Below are 21,186 nucleotides of genomic sequence, written 5' to 3'. Positions count from 1 at the left end.
GATAGACCAAAAAAAGTTGCTTAGCTGATATCACGGGTATCTTTGAAGGAGCAGAAAATCGATCAGTAGTGCAAGGTCAGTGCCTCGAGCTTCTTGTTTCCTCACCACGTCACACAGCAGAAGCGTCTGTTGCGTGAGCAGCACCAATAACTTGCCTGGTGAAATTCAGATTAGCACTTCACACCTTAGGATAAAAATAACCAAAGGAAACTGGGATTCGTCCCAAAACACGCTAGAAAACCCACATTAATCAGGGGCTGATATACCTGTCTCTGTTCCAGTCCTTCACTTCCAATTCTCCAGCAAGATAAATAGCAAAGAAAATCAACCAACACCCTCTACATTTTTCTTCTGTAGGGATCCAGTTTCCATGAGACTAGACTTCCCTGGCTGTGAGCTGGAAAATAAACCAGAGCTCTGCTCTTTCTCAAGGGGCCAAAGCCCAGATGAAGAGGCTGTGCATGACCTAGGATGAAAAAGCCCATGACTCTCTACATTTTCCAGGCTCCGTTCCAGGCTGGTTGCCTATAAGCGAAGTTGTGAAAGAAGTATAAATGTTATTTTCTGAAAAAGTATCTTCTGGACAACAATCACAATATAGGTATCTTCCACCATCTTCCCCACCTTCCCTTCTGTACCAGGACCACAGTAATTCCCAGCCCAGCCAGGTTTCCCAGCTAGTGCTTCAGCAGCCAGCATCACAACCAGAAACATCGCATCCCAAAACTGTCCTTACTCCCCAATGTAAGGGGTAAAAGCCAGAGAGGGCACCATCAGCGTTTGCCTCTAGAATGCCAGTGTGGGGTTCTTGGCAGCTGTCAGTGCTCAGGGCTTCCAAAAACTTACTCAGTTGCTCTCCTGTGGGATGAGATGCCAAACTTCAGGCTCCTGGTTGCAGAACACTGTGGACAAATGGTCCTCAGCACAAGTTGGGTCCATTCTGCAACTTTCTAGAGAAAGCCATGCTGGTATTTCTACTCTGACCTATTCAGCATCGCTTCCTTTGACACGGTGCCAGCAACAGCAATCCCCACATCCCAGCGAAGGGCTTAGAGCTAGGAGCAGTTCCCAGATCCCATACCTTGCAGGGCTACACGCCAGAGCTTCAGGTGATGAGCTCCTGAAGAAATAGGATCAAGCCTGCTTCCTGCGCAGAAAATACTTGAAAATCCAGGACCCTCCCCCTCCTCTGCTCTTTCCCTGAAGGAAATACCCAGGGATGAATCAAGTCCCTTAAATTCTATTTCTGGCTGAAACCACAATGACCAACTGGGAGGTCTGCAAGGGTGGAAAACCCTGAGAAGTCTGAGATGCAACCTACATCATCCCTGGGCTGCATCTGCTTGGCTCAGCAAGCTATAAGGGGGTAAGACAGCATCTGCGGTAACCCAGAGCCTCCTCCTCCCTCTGCAGAAATGTGCAGTTGTGGCACAAGCTGCATAACAGGAGGTGAAAGGGAGGTGAAATAAAAATATTTTCCTTATCTAGGAGATTACAGCAAGATTTTCTCTGTAGGAAGTGTGAAATGTCAGCTGTCTTAGGGGAAGCAGCTCTGGTGCCGCAGCTTTTACGGCAATGTGGTTTCATTGCCCTGTCACCTGCATGCAGAGAGGGACCCAGTGATAACGTCTGCTGCCACCAAAAAAAGTGGCAAACCTCTGTCTTGGGGATATTAAGGAAAGAGCAGGAGCTGTGCCCCTCTTACACCCTACCTGTGGATTTGGTTCGGTCACACCAGAACCACAGGCTGGAAACAGGCGGCTGTGCTGATTAACTTGAGAGCAGCCAGCATGGGGAGGAGATTGCTGGTGGCAATTCCCACCTGCTGCTCCATGACAAGGTTAGATCAAACACTCACAGCTTCCTAATGAAGAGAGAACTCCTGTCTGCCTGCCGAGGCACACAGCTCAGCGTGATCCCCAGGGCACGGTGAGGCCTTCTTCTTCATGCAGTTATCTGCATGTAGAGCAAAACCTCCCACCTGCACAAGAGCTGGAGCACTGAACATACATGACTGAAATTAACTCATTGAGGAGAAAAAGGGATGGGCTGCAGGTCCTTTGGAGAGACCCACGCCAACTGGAACAGGGCACAGAACAGTCCTGCTGGTCCATTTACTGTTGCTACCCTTCTGTCACTCTTTGTTTTTTTATTTATTTATTTTATATTCTCTGGGAGGCAGTTTACTAGGGCCTTTTAGTATTTTCTTTTAAATTGTATAATTCTAACAAGCGTGATGCAATTCGTAGCAAAGCACACGATCAAACTTCTAGCTTCTTCATATTTTTTCACTTTATTGGGTGAAGGCAGATTCTGCCCATGGTCACAAAGCGAGGCTCATTCCTCGACTCACCTCTCAGTAATTTATCTGCCACATCAGTCCAAGCACTGCAGGCTCTGAGTCCACAAACTCCAGAAGTCTGTAAGCCTGTTATTAGCCCTGCCACAGAGCAGAACCACACACTGGCTCTGCACAGATTACACATGAAAAAAAAATTAGCTAAGGAAAAAAAGAAAAAAGACGTCACCAGTGTGAAACAGGAAAGCTGTTAGATGAACTTTGTGTGCTTATTTGCTCAGCTTAGGTAAGCTTCTTGCCTTGGACCCCCTAGAGCAAATACAGTAGTAGCAGCTTTTTTTTCCCAGTACTGAGGCATCTTATCTTTTCATACTTCAACAACTTTGCATCGGATATGAGCAAACAGCATCAATCATTTCCGTCTGATTGCTACCTTGCTGCTTAAGCAACAAACAATGTGATTAATGAACCTCAGAAAGCAGAGGCTTTGATAAGCACAAAACGCTAGCTAAGCACCATGAATTTTTGTTAAATTCCCTAAAAATGGAGAGCAGCTGCCTGGCACCGATTCCCCCAGCAGCAATAACTGCAGCATTTGGAGCAGCTCTGGATGCTTCTGAAAATAGGAATGATCATGTGCCAAAAATAATAATCTCTGAATTTTATAGGTGTCTGAATTAAAAAAAAAAAATGAAAATGAGAAACTGAGGAGACAAATATAGTGCATTGCCTGGTGCCTAAAAAGTGCTTTTTCTTTGCTTCCCTCCAGCACAGCCAAGTGGAACTTGATCATATCTAAATAGAGAGTTCAAGAGGTTCAATGCAAAAACCTTTTCACTTGGTGATCATTTTTGCCATTGATTTCATTGTTTAGGGTCAGATCAGAAGGCATTCAGGGTTCAAAAAAAAAAAAAGGCAAAAATTAAAATCTTTCCTAATGCTAAAAAGTCCTGGCAGTATCCCACAGAAAGACGAAGTCTTCAGCAGCTCAATGCATTGGCTGCTGGCTTAGGTTTGCCCAAATTTTTCAAGAGGAGATTTTAGGTTCTCTAAGTGACAGCGGCATATGCTGTCACTGTCTCCTGGTGTGAAACCAGCCAAGGTGAAAATATATATATATATATATATATGTATATACACATACATACATACATTTTTTTTTTTTTCCTGGGTAGCTCTTCTGGTCTATGTTACCAGCAGCAGGAACCAGTTACCAGTTTGCAGGCAGCCTCGATGGGGTTGGTGGTGAAAGCAGGAAGGGGTCGCTCATGCTGAGGACACACGCTGCCCTGGGTAGGATTGAAGTCCCTCTGCAGGGAAACCCATACCCTAAAGAAGGAGCAATACAGAAATCCTGTGACCCCCCCAAACCATAATCCCCCACAGACCCCGTGATGAATCTCTGAAGCAATGCTCGAGTTTCTGCCAGTCTGCAGGGAGGACTTCTGGAGAAAAGATGGGGAAGGTGTGAAGCAAAAGCTCCCACCAGAGCACAAGCTGAAGCTCTGGGGCTATTCAAAGCACGGAAAATACCAAGAATTGCCCATGAAATGGCAGCTGTTAGGGCCTGGCTTTTATAAGCCACTCTAAAGAAAGCACTGAATATCCTATTTATGTTGAAAATTATACAGGTCATCTTCCATTAGTGGAATTAGTAGTCTTCCATCCCAAATTTAGTGCAAAGTTGCCCAGACATAGCCTGGGGATGAGACACATTCATACCCCACCTTTAGCATGACTGCCACCCAGATCCATATGTGAGCTCAGCCTTCTACTCTGTATTTAGACTACAATAAGCTGTGCTCTACATTTAAGGGAAAAAAAAAAAAAAAAAAAAAAAAAGAAGAAATCTATGAATCCAGACCTTTGTGGGGAAGGTTTCAGCAAAAAGGCAGGCTGCTTTTCTGTGGTTACTGAGGTAATGAAACCTCAACAGGGGCTTACACAATGTCAGAGTGGAAGAAATGTTAAGCATCTACTAGAAAGGTTTTAAGTTACTCAAAAGCCTTACTGATAGCATTTCAGAGCCAGCTACTCCATTCGGACACCAATGTGCAGGCGAACACGTCTTTCAAAACCACATGTGGCCAGACTATTCATACTCGCAGCCTTGTTCCCTACCATTCATGAGCCTGAGTGCGAGGCAGCAGGGCAAATCAAATAAATGACTTCATTCCTCTGGGGATATGAGGAAATGCGAACAAAGAAGCAAACATTTACAAATTCAGGATGCCATAATTTTTTGCCAAGTTTTCTTCCAGTGGGAAACTCTGAAGGATTCAAGGAATACAACTGGTATTTTCTTTCCTAAAACCCTGCACCCATGATTGCGTGTGAGCTCCTAAGCACAAGCAAGCTCCAAGATGTCCCAAATCAACAGGACTCCTTGCCAAGCTCTGCAAAAGGCCTGATGGAGCAGTTTGATACATCGATACTTCTGTAATTGGTTTGGAAGATGTATGTCCCAGGCAAAGCAGAGCTTTGGGCACTGAGTCACACATCCCTTTTGCTAAAGTAAAGGCCAGAAGCCCCTGGAAATCCTCACTTTGTAGCAGAAGGGGTGTTTATGAACAGGCTAAGATGCTCTTTCCCAGCAGCAGCAGAGCTGCTCAGCTCCCAGCACGAACCATTGCTCCAATTTTTCTCCACGAAGTTCAAATCCAGCCTTTTAGCAAGTTCCTCCTTCCAGGACAAATTGACCCCATGCTACTTATCCTCCTCAAAACTTGCTACAGGTGAGTGCCCCTCCATGGGACTGCATCCCCACGACCTCCTCCTTGTTCGGCACAGGGACCTGCCGAGCTTATGCAATGCTGCGGCTCCTTCCCCCGTGGATCCTCTGCAGTTTCTGTTCCCTCCTCCACTTCCCTCACTTATATTTCTCTTTTGGCTCTCCCGCAGGAGGAAGACAAACTGAGACATGCTGCAGAGCTGAAATTACAGTTTATGGTGCAATAGATGTGAAATTAAGCAGGATATCTACTTTCCAAAATAAAAAAAAAACTCAATGGATGTTGAAATAAGCATTTTTCCAGCAGCGATTTTTTTTTTTCTTTTCAAGCAAAGGTAAATGAAAAATAGATAAGTTTTGCTGCAAAGGGAGAAGCACCTGCAGCGACCTTTGTCAAGCAGCACAGCTCCAGATGGAGCTCTCCCCCTGCTCAGCCCCGCGGAGGGGATGGCTCTGTCCCTCCTCTCACCACCTCCTGCTGACAGTAGGGTTTTTGTTGATGAGGTTCAGCAGAAAGAAATACAGAGGTGTGCAGAGTAGATTCTCAGAGCAATTTGTGGTGTGATGATGCGACAGGATTCATGGCATGGTGCGGTGATGTGATAGAGGGATTGGGCTGGGTTAAGAACATTGAGTAGACCCACTTCACCTCTCATCCCAGGCCAGACACATCCTGCTCTGCGAAATGAAAGCTGTTGCTCCTGGACAAGCCAGCTGGCTTTCCAGAGTCAGTCCAGGTCCCCACCAGAAAGCATTTCTAACTCAGAAACCACTCCAAAAAAATCCCCTTGGGTTACATTTCCTACACTGATCCTATCAGGTTTTAAAGGCCCCAAACAAGGAGCACTGTTATTTTAAAACCTGGCAATGATTTAGGGCTCCCACTTATCTGAGATGCTCTATTTCCCCCCAACTCTTAGGGACGTCATCGGGTTTTGAGCAGCAGCAGCTCAGGGCAGGACATCTGGAATAAAATAAAAGGTGCCAAGGTCAAAGAGATCTCTGTAAAGGTAATCAGGACTGCCTAACAAGAAATGTCTGCTGTACAGCATCCTTATGTTTGTAAGGATGATGGTGGGAACTGGTCACACTGCTCCATGACCCGTTGCAACCAGGAGAACGGTTAGCTCATGTTTTCCTAATAAGCCAGGCAGTGCTACTGACTGAGCAAACTGCTCCCGTAATTGGACTTGTCTCTGGCAGGGCAGGACATTTTTAATTAATCTGCTACTGTTTATGCATGCTGTTCCCCTTGGAGCTCACTCGCAGCATGCGCAGACATCATGCAGTGCATCTGAGGCTCTCCAAACAAGCAATGTTGGTTATGTCTTACGGTGCCAAGTGTGTGGTGTGTAATTCCTGCACATCAAATTCATTTCACTGATGAGTAAGTGAGGGCACGGAGCACTGCTTCCCTTTCTGCCTCTACCCTGACAAAACCTTGGCTGCACTGGACCACTCCCAGACTTTTCCATCCTGCCTTAATAAGTGTTGCAAGTGGCCACAGCAGCACCTCTCTGGGTCACTTGCTCCCAAATAAAGCACTGTAAACATCGCACACTCACTGCAACAGAGAAGTGTCTTCCTACATTTGCGAAGAACCTGCCGAGCATGAGGTGTTTGGCCTATTTAATCATAAGCAGCTCAGCTGCAACAAGAAGCACAGTGTCCACACATCTGTGCCTGTCTTACCCTCGGTATAGGCAGCCCAGCACCAGCCGTGTATGGTGCTGAGCAGAAAAACTCCAGTACAGAATGAAAGCCAGCTTGGTTTTATTGGGCCATTTATTCCCTTTCTCCAAGGAAAAGGCTGATTTGTATCAATTCTTCCTGCAGCTACCAAATCACACCCCCATCACCTAAAGGGAAATCAGCCACTCGCATCTCCCTCATTCTGCGGTCAGCTGCCCAACATCCTCAGTCAAAATCTCTGTCTCGAGGGACACCCAGGTGACCAAAGCGACCTCCCCATCAGCTAAGGTTTTCTGAACCAAGAACAAGCACAGCAGATGGTGGTGGGAAAAGATGCAGAATGAAAGTCCAGCATTCGGGGCTGAAAATCCACAGCTCAACACACAACGCAGCCTTTGTGCTTCAGCACAGCATCAGTGTGATCTGTCATCATTGACGCAAGTCCCCAGCAAGTAGAGGTACCGGCTCAGCTCCATCTTTCTGCTTTCCAGGCTTGTGACACTCTTGTCCCAGTGCAGGAATCCCTCACTGGCCAGGGACAAGTACTGCTGCCCCTCACACCTGAGCAAACCCCTCCTGTCTCAGCTGTGCAGCACAGGCAAACACAAGCAGGGTTTTCCTACACATCACCCCAGCTCCACACGTGTCTGTGCACACGGAAAGAGCCCACAGATGCACACCCAGAGAGTGTAAGAGCACAACTGTCAACCCTACTTAGCGAGATTTTGCTGTTCAGCACAGGCTGGCTGCAACACCAGAGACGGCTCCATTGTCTGACCGCGCTGACAATTCCACTGCGGAGCTGAACTGTAACATCCAACACAAAGTAACAGCAAAGCAACAGGAATGTAAACAGAAAGCCTGAAGTATGCAAACTTTTCCTATCTAATACTTCTCAAAGGAATCATGAAGGACAGGACAGTTTCTATGCTGCGCCTTCCAAGATCACTGAGTGCACTGATTGCTGGCAGCTCTGTGACAGCTCCGAGTGCTGTAACTTTCAGAGAAAAAAATCCAGGCATATGGTTATTCAGGTCCCTCTACCTGGTTTCTTTGGATTAAGAAAACACTCAAAGCTAAAATGGTGTATTTATGATGCTATCATCGAGTGTGATTTCAAAGCAAGCATCCAAAAATAGATATAGAAAACCAGAAGTGTGCTGATTAAAATAACAGTGATTTGAAGCTACAAACATCCCTGCAGGAAGCCTTGTACTGCAGTGCAAAAGTCATTTTGCAGGGATTGTTTTCCTGCACATCCAAAACCTAAACAGCAATACGGCTGGAAGGAGCTCCTCACGATGGGGAACTCTCTTCTGTTAACCTCGGAGCTGAGCTTGGGCACCTGGCTCCCAGAGCTTTGGTTGCAGCACTGGAGAGCCCAGCTTCTGCGAGCAGAGCTCCCTGCACATCCAGGGGAGCTACCAGCCTCGTCCTCCATGCCCCATACATGGCAAGGCTGCTTCCCCCCAACGAACCTCCGTTCACCCCGCTTCCCGTCGCCCAGCGGCACTGGGGAGCAACTGGGCTCTGGTGGGCACGTGTTTTGCCTCAGCAAACCTTTACCAATAACTTTGCAAACCCAAGTCATTGAGGCTACCAGAACGAGACCCTCACCCTGCATTCAAGCACAGTGGGGGACAGAAAATCCGAGCAGCAGGAAGCATGGCTGGAAAAGCACGACACAGAAATAGCAACTGCAAGGGAGCGTTTCCAGCTGGAAAGGTGCCGAGCTCACAGCGGTGAGCACCCAGAAGCCTGCAGCACGGCCGGGGCTGCACAAAAGGGATGCGCAGTTGACAAACATCGCTTCCTAAAGCCACGCGCTGCTCTTTTATTTGCTGTTTGCTTTCCTCGTAAAAGGATCCCGTCTGAGATTGAGTTTTTATTAGCAGTAACTGAGCGAGCCAAGGTGGCTGGAGGAAGAGGCATGCTTGGATGGGCCAGCACAGCCGGCGAGCTCATGGCTGACCCCGCAGAGGCGGCTCTGGGGAAGCAGCAGAGCCACTGACATCTGGACAGAGGGATGCAATGCTTACGTTAAGGGAAATGGAGTAAAGCTGCCAACCAAGGGATGAGAGGAACAACTGGCTGCCAAAAGATATTGGCATTTAAACCAAGGGGAACAGAAGTGACTGAATGCAGGAGTGATTCCGTTCTTTTCATTACTTTTTTTTCTCCCTACTCCTTCCCTCTAGCATGATGGACAACTGGAGGAGTTGAGACAACTGGGGGAGCTTCTCCAGGTTCATGGCGCACAGAGCTGTGTGACATGGTGCCTGCTCCAGCGGTGGCAGTACTGGAGCCCTGTGAGACTCAGACCAGCCTTCCCAGCAGGGATTTGCAGTTGCTGCAGCACCCCAGCGTGTCCGTGCACAGCAAGGCACTGCACCACATGCCCCAGCATCACCTGCTCAGGCTGCTCCAACCCCCTGCCCTCACAAGGGATCAACAGACATGGGGACACCACCAGGAAGCAGAAGCCTTTCCCAAAAGCTATGTGATTCCCCTCTGAGCAATCCCTAATCACCCACTTACTCCAAAAGCCCTTTCACCGTTTTTATCCCAAGAAAGATTCTTGAGAACAAAATGAAACATTCATTTCAATGAAGTACTTCAGGAATACCAGTGCATTAAAAAAATAAAATAAAACAAGTTACATAGCTCTATAAGGAGAATGAGGAAGACACCAGGCTCTTTCCCGCCCACCCCTCCAGCATTTTGCTCGATCGCAGAGCTCTGCGTGACACTGGCAGCCCTGCACAGGACCATCCTCCAGCAGCAGCGCAGCATACAGCGAGTCAGTGCTCTTCTTTTCACACTGCTTCGCTGAAACTTTGCGGATTCTCATCTGCTTCCAAATAGACAGAGTAACTCAGGACACGGATGCCCCAGAATATAAGCCTCAGAACAGGCAGTGCCTTGGCAAAAACCACTTGAAAAACAGAACTTTCTAAGCAAGGGAATCAACAGACTCCAGCTCAGTCCCTGGGCAGTCACAGCAACACCTTCAGCAAATATTTTCAAGCATATTTTCCAAGCTCCTTCTCTCTGTACCACACTGATCTTTTCTGGGAAGGGACACGGCTGGCTCCATCTTCAAAAGACACTGTGTCCCCCGCCCCACCGCAGTCCTGGGCTATGAACTTCAGCACATCTCCACATCGTGCCTGCAGGAGACCTCAAAGAGCTGTGGGTTTAGGCTGTGCCCTACCTGCAACACATTCACGCAGGATTTGCCCACTCCGTTTTTGCAACAAAGCTGCAGACAGAAGGACGCCAGGGCTCCTTCCACTAATCTTGACAGGACACAGCATGGTCTTAGGCTCCTGTTGCTGCAGGGACACAATGTGAGATCACAGCCACAAATGCAGATGGTTTGGGAAAACCATGATGAAAAGCAGCAAGTTGGTGTACAACTTTTTTTTTTTTCTTCATTTTTTATTCCGTTAGAAACCCCCCCTATGTTGGGAGGGAGAGGAGGATGTGCAAGACCCAGGGCAGCTTGGCACTGAAGAGGAGCAGAGGGCTTGGCAATGCATCTCCATGCTGAGGAAGGAGCGATGCCACTTGGAACAGCAGCAGCTATTCCTGACGTGAATAGCAGCGTCCAAGCCCAGTTACACCAGCTCTGTGCGGTAGTACCTGTGCTCACAACGTTGGAGGATGCTCAGGCACACACATCCCACAGGCATCATGGTACAAAACAAAGCAGCACAGCACCTTGCGCTGGTCCCTGCGGCCAACAAGCATCCCCATAACACGCATCTGATCCGCAACCGGATTTTAACTCCTAAGGATGCAATCTGCTATGCTGGAAACAGGATTTTTACAAGGCATGACCGCAGAGCCAGCATCCACGTGGGGCAGTGGCAGTGGCAGCTGCCAGCACACAGCCCACCTCTCAATGGCCATCCTGCCCCCTCCGCGCTGCGGGGGACGTGCTCCTCGGCGCAGCAGCATGCTCTCCCGCACCCTATCTGCTTCCCATCTCAGCATGGGCACAGACCCAGCCTTTCATCCCAACTTGAAAGAACGTGTTTTTCTCCCCCTCCTCAGCATTTTTTTAAGTGAACAAGAAGCTAGAAGCGAGTATTTGGCCTTCAGAACTGATGGGCTGCAGCCAACCTCTGCCATATGTTCCAGCTAATACATGTGGGTTTTGCTTCCTATCCAAGAATGGGGGGTGGAAAAAAGGACATTTATGAGCCGGGATTCAGCAGGAGTGTGTGGGAAGGAAGGGGTGGAGAGGGGATGCTATTTTCGTTGCTGTAATTATTCAGTGGCCAAATCCCTGACACTTGACGTCAGCTCTCAGGGTCTGTTTGACTGCCCAGTTGTCATGGGAAGGAGGAGGGCTGGTCTGGAGGCACAGGCTGACAAGGAACAGCTCGTTGCTGCTTGAACCCACACACAGGCAGACACCCTACCATCACCAGTCATCACCCACCACAGCTAAGAAATAAAAACGTCAATACCTTATTGCCAATATGTAGGCTCGAAATGAAAGCATCCAGGGAACCTTGCGCCCTTCTTCCTGCCATGGGTTAGTGCTAAAAACACAGGCCAAATTCTGACCTCATTTTCCCCTGTGTAAATAGAGAGAAACTCTGCAGCCATCAGCTGGGTCACTGCAGGTTCACATGGATGGAACCAAAGCCAGCCCGGCCTCGGTCCAGACTACAGGCATGGAAATACATTACGTGCAAAGTGCAGGGGTCCCTGCTCCTCGGGAGCAAACCCAATCGGCATGACTAGTACCTACCATCTCCAAGAAAAAAAAAATAAAAAATAAAAAAGGATAAACAGGCCCCAAAGCCCTCGCTCCAGATGTCAGGCACTGCCTCCAGCCCAGGGTCCCTCCAGCAAGGCTCCTGCAGCGCTCAGCAGGTTGGCAGCAGACAGCTCGGTTACTGCCACCATGGTTTCCCCTTACTGCCCATGCCATCCACAATGAAATCACCGCTCGTATGAGGAAATGGGAACAATCCTTGCTGAAACTTCAGGCACAGCTAGTAAGTACTGGACACTGAGTTTGCTTAGCAGAGCTAAATGGCATCGCTCGTTCACATGCAGCTCATTATCAGCTGCTGTTAGTTAGTGCTGCAGCCAAGGACAACAGGAGGGCTCGGCAGAAGCCAGAGCAGGGCTCACTAGGATGTATGAATGAGGATTAACAGGCAACACAAAAAGCCATTTAACAAAGCCCAGCGCAACGCAGTACATGGAAGGGGAAGCTCAGCAGTGAGACGAGTGAAGGGCAAGGTACAGAAACTTTGGGGAACAGGGAAGGGCTGGGTCCCAGGTGACAACAGCCAGCCTTACATAGCACCAGGAGCCTGCCCTCTAAAGGCAAAGGGCCTTTGGGTGCTATCGAAGCCCAGCTTTGCCCAAGCTGTGACGTGGGCCCAGCCCCAAGCTCTGGGATGCCTTCAGGTCAAGGCCTCTGAAGATCCAGCGAAGCTGTGTGAGTCACAGCACTGTCTTCTCCATCACCCAAGCCTGAGCACCAGGGATTACTGAGAAATAAGGAGGAATCCAGACTTACCTTTTTTTCCTCTCCAAAAGACAGAAATTTTGCAGGCAAGGCCCTGCCGCCAGTTATTTTGGAGCCTTGGCATTGCTGCATAGCGATGAGGTGAGAAAGAGGAACTTGGCAAGACAAAAAAAAAGTAGCTCTGGCCATCAAATGGCTCATTACCAGGCTGTATGAAATGAGCTTCGTGGGTGTAAGAGCAGTTTGCACTAACTGCTGGTGTCCTTCCCTGCCAAACTCAAGCTATTTCAGCTCTAATTTGCAGTGGGGCTGAGTGAGGCTGAGCTAATTTACCATCAGTTAAAATGATGCAGAAATCGCAAACACCAATGTTTTGCTTTAGATTTGTTGTAATTAAAAAAAAATAAAAAAAAATAAAAAAAAAAGCAACCAACACAATCATCTCATCTAACTTTTAGTACAGCACCAACCTGGAGCTGGCTGGAATCAGGTTCCGTCAGACCTAGAGCAGAATTGATCTGAGAAGGAAAGACCGAGTCTCCTGTGAAGACAGTGAGCTAGCCCCAAGTAATTCTTGTTAATTAGTTCAGTCATTTGCTCACCTTCATCACAAAAACCTGTCTTACTGCCTGCCTTTGCTCAGCTCCAGCACCCAGCCACTATGTCACTGCCCTCCCTGTCTGACAATACTTTCAACCCAAAATGAAACAATATGAAATTTCACTTTAAATGGGAGCTTTTTGTCTTTTTTCCTTAAAAATGATACGGAGTCCAAAGAAAGACCATTTTCTCATTAAAAAAAATAAATTAATTAAAATCCAGTTAAGCTATCAACATTAAACTCTTTTCTTCTTCTTTTTGGAAAATAATTTCAAGATGCAAATGCAGCAAAACACAGACTGAGGCATTGTGGAGCTGCCCCCAGCCCTCAGTGTGGGATGGGTGCTCACTGGATATGAAAATCCGGAGCACAAGGGACCTCTTGGACTTCCCAGGCTCCATCCCATACCTCTCTTGAGATGTGCTGGTCATTTAGCAAGGGAAAGGGGCTGTTTTACCCTGTACTGCTCACCCTAAAACTGCTCCATGGGACGGTACCTGGAGGTTTCAGAAATGGGCGTCCAGCACATTGACTTCACACGTGCACATCCCTAGGATTTCACTGCTGGGTCATTGTTTTTAGCATTTAATCAGCCCACTGGGAAGCAGCAGTCATTTTAAAGAAGGAAAAGCCCTGTCAAGTACAGAGACCGTTCTCTTCCAAAAGGATGCTAACCCCATGCATTCATGGAGAGGACAACCTTGTATCTGGTCTCTCTTGTGTTTACAGCAAGACTCCCATATGGGGTTTGCTTTACTAAGACATCGTGCAACGACACCCAGGATCTCCTGGTGCAAAGAGAGTTAAGGAAGGCATCATTATCTGCTTTGAATAGAAGCAGAGCACTGGAAAGCAGACCACCTCAAGCCATGAGCCTCCTCCTTCTAAGCATCTTAAAACTGCCCCAGCTCTGGAGAATTCAGGTTTTCAGTTTCACCATGAACTCGCTGTAAGGAGGAATTTACCTAGAGCTCCCACAAATTCAAAGCAACCAGCATGGCACACCACAAGCAACACCACTGCAGTCAGCAGCTCCGTTTACAGCAGGTTGATGCAGGTCGGCAAGAACAGGGATACTCAGTCCTGCCCTACACCCGGGACGCTGACCCAACCATCAGGAGTTTTCCATCCCATAAACCAAGTTTATTTTTGTCCACATCATTTTAAATGCCTGAGCACTAACATTTACCCTCTGGTGAGGACCAGGAATGCTGTCTCAGAGAAGCTAAATAAAGAGGCATTCCAAGAGATTAATTCCAGGATCTATTTATTTATCCACTGTCTGAGTAATACCAACTCTCAAGACATAAAATAAGCAAACACCTCTAATAGTAATAATCCTAATAATAATGATTATCAGCCAGATCTACTATAGGTCATTGTCTGGGATGTGATGTTTCATTTGGATCCAATGAGAACAAGGCTGACCAAATGGGGGACCGCAGGTGGTGGGTGTGATGAGAAACAGCTTCAAGAGGCTGCACCTGCAGAGACTTCTAAGTACTGGCAGTTTGCACGTAATTCTGTCACTACCTGCAAGTGAAATCACTGCCTTCCCCCCAGAGGATGCAGTTCACCCCAGCACAGGACCTTTGAAGTCCATGCAGAATTGCAGCATACAGAAAAACTGAACAAACTTTCAGGGAAAACATCACTTCTTGAGTGAAACAAGCCAAATTAGCAAAGCAACTACACTGGTGTGAATACAGACTTACTCCACAATTCCTGGGCAGATACTCCATATTCTTATCAAAGGGCTCTGGCCTAGTGCAACAGTGCAGAGACAGGCAGTGAGGAGCTGCTTGAGATGGAAAGAATTTGGTAGGGAAACCTTAACATCCTGAGGCTTGCTGCAAGTGCCCAGAGACAGATGCCCAAGCACGGCTGGCTGCAAGTCTCCAACGAGCACTGGCAGAAGACCGAGCAGTCAGTGTGGAGTGGTTAGAGCCCGATTTTGTGCATGCAATCTCCTCCCTTGAGTTTGGACTCCCATAAATAGAAAGTTTTCAAAGGCAGAAGTGGAGCAGGGCAATAATCCGTACTGCAAAGCTTTCTGAGGGTTGGGGCGGCCATTTCGTTTCTCCCTCGCCCCGTGGTCTCTGCCCAGGCCATTGCTGTGTCTGTGTTGTATCTCAGAAATCTCCCAGGGATAGGAGTGGGCAGGAGAGTACAGTGCTGCCCCTGAACTGTACAGCTGGGGACCCAGCCAAGAGGGTGACAACGCACAGTCAGAGCCCTCCCCACACAAGACTATCAGAAAGATTAAGCTGCTTGTATGAAGTTCACATGAACAGGAAAAGATTTTTAGAAAAAAAAAAAAATTTGAACAAATAAACAGCCTCTCCTACGGCACAGAAAATCCAAATATTGTTTGCTGCTTGCAGCATGTGAAATCCTGATGATAACATTGTCTAGGAACTGAAACAACTCAGACGTGACAAGGGGGAACTCGGCACAAAGACAGAACAAGCAAGACAGGGTCAGACTCTTGCACCTTTTGCTCCACCTGTGACCAGACACCACTAGGAGAGGAGCAAGGCCCTGTGCCCTGGAGACTTGCTTTGCTTACTGCTTTAGGCAAGCACAGACCCAAGGCTGGTGGTCACAGACTACGTACATACGATTCCTGCCCTGCTTCACTGATGTGCAACAGGGCATGCAGGCGAGTGGTAAGATGAGACCACTAAAAGTCAGCGTTTACGAGGAGAATAAGTGTTCACCAATACACAGAGAAAATAAAAACAGGCTGTATCACAGAATCATCTAGGTTGGAAGAGACCTCCAAGATCACCTAGTCCAACCTCTGTAGCAACCAGCTAGCAACCAGGCCAGGGGATGCTGCAGCTGGGAACAAGATGAGGCGAGGGAAAGAGACCTCGAGGGAAGCGTGTGTAGGATAAAAGAGAAGCAAGACCTAGTTTTGTAATTGAAACAGTGATCAGGATTTTGAGGTTACTTGCTTTTGGACCAGGCTGGCCTGCAGAAGTCAGCACTGGGACCAGACACGAGGCTGGCACGGGGGACGCAGCAGGCCACCTGCAGCAAGCTCCAGCACGGCTCCCAAGTCAGCAGCCACGGCCAGGAGGCGTCACGGTGTGTGTGGTTTCCTCCTCCTCTGCTCACCTTCAGAGCTAGAAATCCCCCAGAAAGGGGGTGGGAAGAAACATCGTGGCCTGCAGGCTAGGTTTGAACAGGAACAAGATGACTCAGGCAGCAAAGTGAGCAGGATGTGATTAATAAAAAAATATTTCAGAGAGCAAAGACATCACCCTACACCCATCTGCCAAGCCTAGAGGGCATTTCACTGAATACCACCAAAAGGAAACCACTGGCATCAGCAAAATGTCTGTCTGCCCATGGGACATCACATCAGAAGCCCATGGAAGGATGACTTCCGTCTCTGGGGACAGGAGTGTCTGCCACCTGCACTACAGGAGTTAAATCCCACGTTCTCATCACCTCCTCCCTTTTCACCTCTTCTCAAAACCCACCTCACTCACTGCTCCAGCCAGCTGCACCCAGTACATTTCTAAATCACCCAAGAACATCAGCAACTTCAGGGAAAATCCTGCCCGAGAGTTTTCCTGCTTGTGCATTTGGAAGCTGCAATGAGACGTGAAAACACTTTTGGACTCGGGCTGCTTGTTCAGGGGAGTTCGTCTTAAGTCTCTGTAGAGACTGCAATCAGCCTCACAGGCCTGATCCAGAGTGGAAAGCCCACAGACACTTTCAGCTCTCATACAGTGCACCACAACCTCCCCTCACTTCATCCTGCAGTCACCGGGAAGATCGTGTCTGTGAGAGAGAGCAGAGGTCTTCCTTTCTACTTCAGGAAAATATATATAGAAAAAAATAATTAGAAAATAATTCTGGGAGCTGATAGGGTGACAGATTCAGGGACTGATGGGTCATGTTCTTACACAGGGGTACCATCAGCATTTAACCTAACGACGCTTGCACACTGCAGGCCAAAGCTCAGCCTGTGCATCTGGCCAGCAGGAATAAAAACCTTTGCTTTTCACACCCCACAGGAGTGTTGCAAGGATTAGCTCATGTTTATTCAGCACCATTTTTCAAAGTGGTGCATGAATGCCAACTCCCCTCCTTTTTTTTTTTTTTTTTTTTTAAATCTACTTCTTGCTGTGCCCCAAAGGGAGGTGTTTCTCCCCTCCTTAGAAGCAAACGACCCTGGTCCCCAGCAGCAGGAGGTGGACAGCACAACCCAGGCTGCTCCTCCTCCTCCCCAGAGCTGCCGCTGCCATCACCCCCCACGAGTACCCAGCGGCCAGCCCAGGGAGGGGCTGGACAGGATACGCCGCAGGATGTTGAACTTCATCTCATTTCCTTGTTGGTTTCAAGGAGCAAAACATGGGTCAAGCAGCCAGAGAGAGGTACCGCTGCCCGGAGTCGCACAGCTCTGCACGAGCCCCTCGTCACAGCTGACAAAAAGCCGAGCGGATGCTGCAGCCAAGGTCTCCCAGAGGGTGTAAGTGTGGATGCATCCCAACCCTTGGGGAATTGCCAAGGCATTCACTCAGCCTTGGCACGGGGAGATTGTTCGCATCCGAGCGCATGCTAGTGCCAGGCATCAGACCTCGTGCTTTGTGCAAGTACAGGCAAATCCGGCACGGGATGTTTCTTCTGCACATGGAGTTGTTGGGGCAGACTGAAAGAGCAATCAGGGAAGGCAGCAGTGGGGTGAGAGTGTAAAGAAGCGTTATGGCTTCCTCAGCAGGACAAAGCTGGTCCCAGGGCTGCTCACAAAGCTGGCCAGAACCAAGGAGCAGCGGCTTAGAGAAAGGGTTAAAGAACAGGTATTAAAACCAGAAGCAGCTCAATTCAATTCAAACAGTACCTGACCTTGGCTACAGTGCCCAGCACCCGGGCATCCATGCAGATAGCATTAATATCTGCTACTCCATCAGAGAGTGAGAAAATTCAAGTGTTAGAATGGATATAAGATCTCCAGATCTTATATCTTGCTGCAAAAGCAAATTAATATGGCTCGCACATAATAAAAAAGTCTGGTTTTGACACATTGCTTTGATAAGGCTACAGGACATTTTAAAATGAGCAAACAAAAACCTCAGACCCAGAAGAAGTGTTGTTCATAGGTCAACAAAAATTATCTGGACTTCCGCATACTGATTTTATTGAAGTGGGAGACAAAATTAGCCAATCTCATTCCCTAGTTCAGAGGAAAGTTTGCTGGTGAGCTTGATGTGAGCCAACCTTTGTGATTCTGGGAAAGGCTTTGAAATCAGAAGAAATCACTTAATTTTTAGCATGGCAAATTTAGGATGATTTCCTGCACCTAGCGACAATACACAGTCAGAGCATCTTTCAGGGTAAGAACCTCAGGAAAATTCCACCAGCTTCACTAGGATCAATATATATTGAATTATAGTCTTGGTTCTCTCACAGGGTTCCTTTCAGGAGCATTATACTACACACATATGCTAAAATTTAAGCCAAGACATTTCCAGCCTCTGACTTGTAAAAATGACATTAAGGCAATGACAGAAAAGGAACTATGGTAAATAAAAAAAAATGCAGTAGCTCTTTGCCTTCTTGTCCAGCTGCTGTGCAGTCTCTGCACCACCAGCCCTAGTGCTGCCTAGAACGGACGTTTCCTTCTCCAACTGGAAGTGGATTTCAGCAGAGTCACTCTCTCCATGCTCTGCTGTGCAGGTCTTCACCTATTAAGTTGCCTATAGCAACTACAAGATTATGACCGTGTTCAAATAAAGCAGAAATCCAGGGGGAAATGTTCCAGAAATGTTTTAAACACTTTCAGCTTGGCATGAAATAAAATTCCCACAGTTTCTGTCCTTACAAGTCATGGACTGGAAGAGTTGCTACAGGTACCTGCCTTGATGGAGCACAGGTCTTGAACTAAAAGAAAAATCCCCTTAACTACCCTGGCGTAGGTAGGTTTTGGTGTTTGTTTTTTTTTTTTCTTTTTGGCCAAGAAGTTCACAAAGAATAACGCCATATCCCTGTGGAAGGTAACAGCTGCAAGGCAGCAGTACTGGGACTACAGAAAGATGCTGAAGACATCAGTGGCTGCTAACAGTGACCTTATAGCATCACGGAAAGGATTTTGTATCTCAGGGCCGGTTGAAGACCATCAGATCCCAGAAGCAGCTGTACATCCACCAGCTTCATGGCCACTCCCAGAGCTCAGCACCAGCTCAGCTCCCATCAAGGGGAAGCAGCATCCTTTGCGTGGAGCCTCAGGGTGTTAGTGGGAGGCTCCGGGGGGCTCTTCCCTGCCAAGTGCCCAAAGGCATAAGTTTCAGAAGGGTACCAAGCCACTCCAAAAGCCAAACACAAGCACCCCATGGGAAAACAAATAACCAGCGCACCAAGCAAGCAGAAGCACAAAGCTGGACCAAGCCGAGCCTGGGTGTGCAGCAGCAGGGGGGCAGCTGGGTGGGCACCGCGCCTGGGATGCTCGGGAGGCCGGGCAGAGGGGGGGGGATGCAGCGGGTGCCTACCTGGATGTAGGCTCGCTGCAGGTAGCTGTAGGGCACCCTGCGCTGAAAATCGGCTCGCACCTCCTCGGCGGCTCGGTGCCGGGACGCTGCTCCCAGCCGCGCCTCCTCGCAGCTCCGCAGGCAGCCGGCTCGCCGAAGCAAGGCCCCCCAGAAGGGCAGCTCGCCTCCGGGCCCCGACCCCAGCTCCTCCAGCCGCACCTGCCCCCGGCAGCTCCTCCTGCACCGCAGCCTCGCCTCCCGCAGCTCCCTCCGGCTGCGCAGCGCCCGCTCCAGGCACCGCGCCGCCGCCGCGAAGTCGCCGCCGTAGTACGCCTCCACGCCGCCGGCATACAGCGAGTCGAAGGGCTCCAGGGGGGAGCCTTCCCCCCCGCACCCCCCGGCCGCCTGGCACGCCGCGTGCTGCAGCAGCACGACCAGCAGCAGGGTCCCCCCCGGCCGGCTCCCCCCCGTAGCCATGCTGGGAGCCGGGTGGTTCTGCCCCTGGGCTCCGCTCCCTGCTCGCCCGCCCGCCCCCGGCCCCACACCGCCCTCCCGCACCTCTTAAAGGGCTCCCAGCCGCCGGCCCGCCCCCCCCGCCCCGCCCAGGCCCCCCCGCAAAGAGGGCGGCGGAGCGGGAGGGGGGCGCGCAGGCACGGCCCCGGATAGCGCGGAGCATCCCCGCGCCGCAGCTCTTTGTAAATCGCAGCGGTACTTCTTCTTCTTCAGCAGCATCATTATCTTCATCATCTTCTTCTTCATCATCATCATCTTCATCATCTTATTTTTCACCATCTTATTCTTATTAATCATCTTCATCATCGTCTTCATCATCTTCATCTTCTTCATCTTTTTCATCATCATCTTATTATTCTTCACCTTCTTAATCATCTTCATCTTTTTCGTCATCTTAGTCTTCATTACCTTTTTCGTCATCATATTTTTCATCGTCTTCGACTTTTTCATCATCATCTTTTTCGTCATCTTATTTTTCATCTTCATCTTTTTCATTGTCATCTTATTTCTTCATCTTTTTTGTCATCATCTTATTTTTCATCATCTTCATCTTTTTCATCATCATCTTCATCATTACCATTTTCTTCTTCATTATCTTCTTGTTCTTCATTATTATGATTATCATCATTATTATTACCATTATTAATATTATCATCACTACTATTATTATCATTTTTAAATGACTTTGGGAAATGTAAGTCACACACACACACAGGGCAGCCCTTCCTCCTCCTCCCGCTTTGCCCTTCCGTGCCCTTCCCCACACCTCCTCCCCTGCTTCCCCACATCCCCCCAGCTTGCACTGTGCCTTTCCCGCGACTGCTTGGCTCATTTCTTGCTGGGTTCTCCACCCTTGGCCCCTCTTGCCCCAACAGCCTCCCGCCGCTGGGAATTCTGCGAATAAATCATCAGGGATGGGCACAGTGAGTGGCTGTTGAAGCCTTTTCGGCTCCCAGCTGTGTGCATGTCTCGCTTCCTCCGGGGTTTCTCCGTTCCAGTGCTGCAAAGCCCTGCCCTGCCAAAATGTTACTCATTTTTGCATGAATTTGAAGACATTCTTGTGACAAGACGTTTGGCAGTGTGGCCCAGTGACACATGCACACAAAAAGTCTTACTTGGCATTTTAAACAATCTCAGCGTTGAACACCTGTCAGCGAGAGGTCTTTAATATTAACACAGTTAATTTGGTTGAAATCAGTTTTTCCCGAGTGAGAGCGAATGGGCAAAGGCTGGATTTCATTAGATGCTTTCCTGTGAGCTGTTCCAAGCCTGAGTACTCCAAAGGCTGCACATACAGCGCTGTGCTCAGTAGGGTTTCTCACCAGGGACTGTGGCCATAGTTACTGCAGACATTTCAGAAATATCTCTATAACA

The 21,186-nt window shown here is 48.6% G+C and overlaps 1 protein-coding gene across 1 annotated transcript in view; it reads right to left on the bottom strand.

The window, feature by feature from the left end:
- The window catches only part of P3H2 (prolyl 3-hydroxylase 2), a 66,067-nt gene extending 46,242 nt beyond the window's left edge, over positions 1-19,825 (bottom strand). Inside the window, exon 1 of the mRNA XM_040567026.1 lies at positions 19,321-19,825. Within this exon, the coding sequence (XP_040422960.1) occupies positions 19,321-19,776 (456 nt within the window). The 5' untranslated portion in view covers positions 19,777-19,825. The remainder of the gene's footprint in view (positions 1-19,320) is intronic.
- Positions 19,826-21,186: the final 1,361 nt, after the last annotated feature.

Source organism: Cygnus olor, chromosome 9 (assembly GCF_009769625.2).
Source record: "Cygnus olor isolate bCygOlo1 chromosome 9, bCygOlo1.pri.v2, whole genome shotgun sequence".
In the NCBI taxonomy this organism is placed as follows: Eukaryota; Metazoa; Chordata; class Aves; order Anseriformes; family Anatidae; genus Cygnus; species Cygnus olor.
This window is presented reverse-complemented; position numbering and strand designations above follow the sequence as displayed.